The following is a 3,668-nucleotide window of genomic DNA, read 5'->3' on the forward strand; positions in this document are numbered from 1 at the left end:
GCGGCGTAAACAGTTTTCAGTGGTCAGTCCATTGTTCTTGGTGTGTTCTCTAAAACAGCATTTTTTCCAGACTTTTCACCAAAAATGTCCCCAGAATACGTTTTAACAATTCACCGGACTACCGTGTGCCAAAAATCCGCATCTTTCTCCCGACGGAAATATAGAAACTTTGATGAAATCACGGAGCCCAAACAAAGACCGACTGACCAGGTCCAGATGACCTTGACCTCCGCCATATATCTACAGAGTTAATCGTAGAGAACCAGACAGAGTATTCTGGAGATGCACCGTACCAAGATGTCCAGCTTCCATCACCACATCAAACAACATTCCAGTATCATTTGATAGACAGCCCCATTTCCACCCAGCCGACCAGGTACAAGTAGTTGCCAAGCAGATTATGAACCAGATTACCAAGCGCTGTGCTGAAGAAATAGCTCCAATACCAACACTCTTCACAGGCGAACTCAACAAACTCCGTGGCCAAGACTGGGATGATGCCAGCAGAGAAGTCGTTGAGCGTCTTCCAACTTTCAACACAGCTAAATCATCATTGTATAGATCCCGCCGAAGACAGACACAACAACTACCAAAAGCCGTGAGCGACTTTGTACTTGGAGGGAAATGGACAGAGACAGCAACCGGGGACAGATTTCTACTATTTGATGACAGCCAGGATGCCAAACGAATTATAGCCTTCGCCACTACCGAGAACCTCCACTACCTTGCAACATCAGAAACCTTCTTATGCGACGGAACCTTTTACACATGTCCCAGCCTCTTCCACCAGATCTACAGTATCCATATCCCGATTGACGAGAAGATGACACCAGTCGTGTATGCCTTTCTCTCAGGAAAGAGCCAAGCCATCTACAGAAGATTTTTCCAGCTACTAAAAGACAAGATGGCTAAACTCAACTTAAGATTTTCTCCAACCAGTGCCCTCGCCGACTTCAAGACTGCAGTCCACAACTCAATTAGAGAGGTCTTTCCAGATACTACAACCAAGGGATGCTTCTTCCACTATACACAGAGCATATGGAGAAGAGCACAAGCAACAGGCCTACAGATCCTCTACAAAGACAACGACGCAGTGAAGACCTTAGTGAGACGCGCAGCAATCCTACCACTTGCGCCATTGGAAGACATTGAAGACGTCTGGTTCCAGGCCTTAGAAGATCGAGATGCCGCAGACCTTACCCAGCAGACACAGACCTTCACAGACTATGTAACAGAGCAGTGGATAGAAGGAGACCGACAGCTTTGGAACCATTTCCATACCGAAGGACCCCGTACCACCAACAGTGTAGAAGGATGGCACAGCAAGATAAAGAAGATGACACAGCACGCCCATCCAAATATATATTCTGCAATCCAGATGTTCAATGATATACAAAATGCCAATGAAATCAACAGAATCCAGAGAGCAGCCGGAGGAACCATGCGACCACGTTCCAAGAAATATATGAATATTGACCGACGCCTATCGACACTGAAGGAAAGATACCAAAACAGAACCATCGACCTGATGACATATGTAGATTCTGCATCCCAACTCATCCATCTCGGATAACTGTTCCAGTCATATTGAAATATGTTGAATAGGTTAATTGTAACAGAAATTTTTTTTAATCTATCTGTCAATATCTTTAATTAACTCAAGTTGTATCCAATACATGTGCAATATCAATATATACATATATTATATTTAATGTGCTACATACATTTGTTACAATACTATGCTATGATAAAATATATAGTTTATGCACCTGAGCTTATCTTGTGTCATTTTGTAATAAGACTTGTTTGTACAGGCAAGATGTTTACAATTTACAGGACTACTCCCCACTGAGAGCCCCTCAACACCTCAAGATAATTAGGTTTCAATTACAGGAGTAGTCGTTCGGGGAACACACCCGTATATGTGTGTGTGTGTTGGTTGTGTTTACCTAGGACTCAAGTTTTTGTAATTGGAAATACCGTAAAATGCAATATGTCTACTTTCATTTTTGATATATCCGATATTTCAAAGAAAATAAACTCTCAGGCTCATATGCCTTAATATGAGTATTAACATATAATATGAAAATATGTAAATAATCATATGCTATAAAAAAAGATAAGTAAATAAATAACCAGTACAATAAAGTAACCATAGCAACGAGTGCCCACAAACTAAACGATTGCGACGCAGTATGAAATGATACATGGTTAATATTATCCGATGTTAATGTTATGAGACTTACCAAAAATTGGAATGCTTTTAGCCAGTGACGTATATATTAACGGGATATGAAGCTCACGTATAGGATGAGTATCGGATAACAAGATCCCGAGAATGGCGAGATTTTACGAGATTGACGAGCCTACCAAGATAACCGCTAACAAATCGCCTTATAATTGTAAATATCAATTTATTCTTGTGACAAATCTTATGTTCTCAACTTGAAATATTATTGAAATTATCAGAGATATACTCGATAGGCAACTTCGATAAGGAAGTTAACAACAGAATACTCTTGATGTGTACGGATGTTCGATCAATGGTCATTAGGTGCGCGCCATATTGAGTTTTGCCAAATTCGGTCTTTTCATCAGTCGATTAATGCCCACATTACTGTTCCTAATTATGGTATATACGTCCCTGTTTTAGCAGTTGAGATTTAAAAAATGTATGATGATAAATCACAAACACAACAGGTCCTGTGCAATGTAGGTTAACTGTGTGTTTGGAATGCATTCGACTTGCGGACTATAAGTGGATACTTAGAAAGAACATTTAGTAATTTATAAGGCTAGTATGTGGTTTGTTATTTTTAACTGTTATTGAAATCGACTCGACAAGTACTTGTGTTTATTTATACTCTCACAATTTCTTGTAGATAGATTTATCTATAATTATTTTGATATTTGTAAGACAGAGATCATGCTCTTGGAATTTTGTTATTTATGTATTTAATACAACATATATTAAGGTGATTGGTTATCCACCCTCATAGAACAAGGCCTAGCTTGTATGAGACTATATGTTGACTGCATCTTCATTTAAACATTTCATGGAATTTATTTTTTTTTAATATTTTGCTATTTATTGGAAGACAAAGATGTATGCATAGAGTAGACTTATAAGATATTTCAAAGCTTGAAAAAATAATTAAACAAATTCAAAATGACAAAAAATTATCAGAGAACATACTCATTACTTTGGTAATAATTAGTAGCTATTCATTTTTGTATATGAGGCTTCACATTGGTTTTGTTGATTCTATTTTGTAGGTAATGTCATCCTGCGAGTGTTTTCTCGTTTGAAGGATATCTTTGCAGAACCAAAGAAAACATGCTTGATTGTCTATTCAATACCCTCATACCAAAATTATAGGTACTAATAGGTTGAACGTGTTTGGTATCATTGATACAGAGACTATTTGCTTCATAGTTAGTCATATATGGGTAATTTTCTCTTAATATGTGCATGTCAATGTTGACCATCTTCAAATAATAAGACATCTGAATAACTGGATTGTGTTGTAGATGTATTCACACAAAGTCTGACATTTAATTGGTTCCTAATTGATTTCAATAATTACCAAACTACTAAGAGACAGATCTGGATGTACTAAAATACATTTTAAAGTTCATTGGATGTGCAACAGACTTTCGGTCTGAAT

The 3,668-nt window shown here is 37.8% G+C and overlaps 1 protein-coding gene across 1 annotated transcript; it reads left to right on the plus strand.

Annotated features, from left to right (window-relative positions):
* The first annotated feature begins 400 nt into the window (after nucleotides 1-400).
* Nucleotides 401-1,573, plus strand: LOC132550975 (uncharacterized). Its single transcript, XM_060215077.1, has one exon. The coding sequence runs from the start codon at nucleotides 401-403 to the stop codon at nucleotides 1,571-1,573; it is 1,173 nt and encodes a 390-aa protein (XP_060071060.1).
* Nucleotides 1,574-3,668: the final 2,095 nt, after the last annotated feature.

Source organism: Ylistrum balloti, unplaced genomic scaffold (genome assembly GCF_031769215.1).
Source record: "Ylistrum balloti isolate Yb309-2 unplaced genomic scaffold, AGI_CSIRO_Ybal_v1 Utg370160, whole genome shotgun sequence".
In the NCBI taxonomy this organism is placed as follows: Eukaryota; Metazoa; Mollusca; class Bivalvia; order Pectinida; family Pectinidae; genus Ylistrum; species Ylistrum balloti.